Source organism: Fukomys damarensis, unplaced genomic scaffold (assembly GCF_012274545.1).
Source record: "Fukomys damarensis isolate Sample0158 unplaced genomic scaffold, DMR_v1.0_HiC HiC_scaffold_7, whole genome shotgun sequence".
Classification (NCBI taxonomy): Eukaryota; Metazoa; Chordata; class Mammalia; order Rodentia; family Bathyergidae; genus Fukomys; species Fukomys damarensis.
In genome coordinates, this window is record NW_022900919.1 from 28,984 (window position 1) to 30,118 (window position 1,135).

Consider the following 1,135-nt stretch of genomic DNA (forward strand, 5'->3'; position numbering starts at 1 on the left):
TCCTGACCGTGACTAAGACAGGAGCGCGCGTGGGCGCCGCCTGAGCCTCATTGCCTGCCAGTGTGGACGGGTGCAGGACGCACCGGGGCCGAGCTCCTTGAGCGAGCGCCTGTCGATTGCTGCCGACACCGTGCTGGGCTGGATCTGCTCTGCTTTTCCAGGGACCCAGCCCCCAGGAGAGGAGCAGCTGGCACCTTGGTCCCAGAGCACCCAGAGCGGGATGCGCGGGGGCGCTGTCCGGGCCTCGCATGCCCCATGGTTCATTTAAAACTTAGCGGGAACAGGAAAGAGGCGATGTGGGTGATTCTCCCCTCTAGTAACACCATGACCAGACAGCTTCTTGAAGGAAAATTAGTATTTAATGCTGTCCTTAGTCTTTCAGAAACTCTGCAAAGCAAAAATAATCTCGAAGCCGTTTTTCTTCTCATGGTGACGGACTGAAATACAACAAAATGAAATAAAAAATTCTGTTGCTGCAGAGCACCACAATCCTCTGCCCTTCAAATGGCCTTCCCTGAAATCAAAAGGGGACAAATTACCAGAGCACCACAATCCTCTGCCCTTCAAATGGCCTTCCCTGAAATCAAAAGGGGACAAATTATGACATCTTTCATGGGAAAGCAGGAAATGCGGCCTAAAGATTGAAGTCTAACTCGCCATGCTGGGCTTGGGTAGACAGAGCACTGCCACATCTTCAGTCTCCAAATTAAAACGTGTAACCGGAGCAGACTGAAAGCGGAGATACTGCGGTCAGAGGCATTGTCGGAACGGCCGATGGCTACACACATAGCGCACCAGGAGGGGCATCGGACAAAGATAAAGGACTGTGCCACCAAGGCCCGTCCAGTCCAGCAAGGAGAGGAAGAGTCTTAAATACGTAACACAGCACAGGACAGGAGGGTTCGAGAAGAGGAGAGAGCCTGATGGGATTCTGGGGCCGAGCTTCAAAGAAGGGAGAGCAGTCTGGGAGCATCAGGAAGTCACAGCAGAGAGACTCAGCTTCCAGAACACAAGATGCAAACTGCTCTGGGCCTGCCTGTGGTCAAGGACCGCTGACGGGAGCTCGGAGCAGTAGAGGGCTGTAGACAGCATGCAGAGAGCAACCCGAGCACCCACCGGAAGTCTTCCGTGGAGA

The 1,135-nt window shown here is 54.0% G+C and overlaps 1 protein-coding gene across 2 annotated transcripts in view; it reads right to left on the reverse strand.

The window, feature by feature from the left end:
* Positions 1-460, reverse strand: part of LOC117285189 (BMP-binding endothelial regulator protein-like) — a 27,598-nt gene extending 27,138 nt beyond the window's left edge. For both annotated transcript variants that reach the window (XM_033761022.1, XM_033761021.1), the window contains exon 1: positions 84-460. In XM_033761022.1, coding sequence (XP_033616913.1) covers positions 84-264 — 181 coding nt within the window. In that variant the 5' untranslated portion in view covers positions 265-460. The remainder of the gene's footprint in view (positions 1-83) is intronic.
* Positions 461-1,135: the final 675 nt, after the last annotated feature.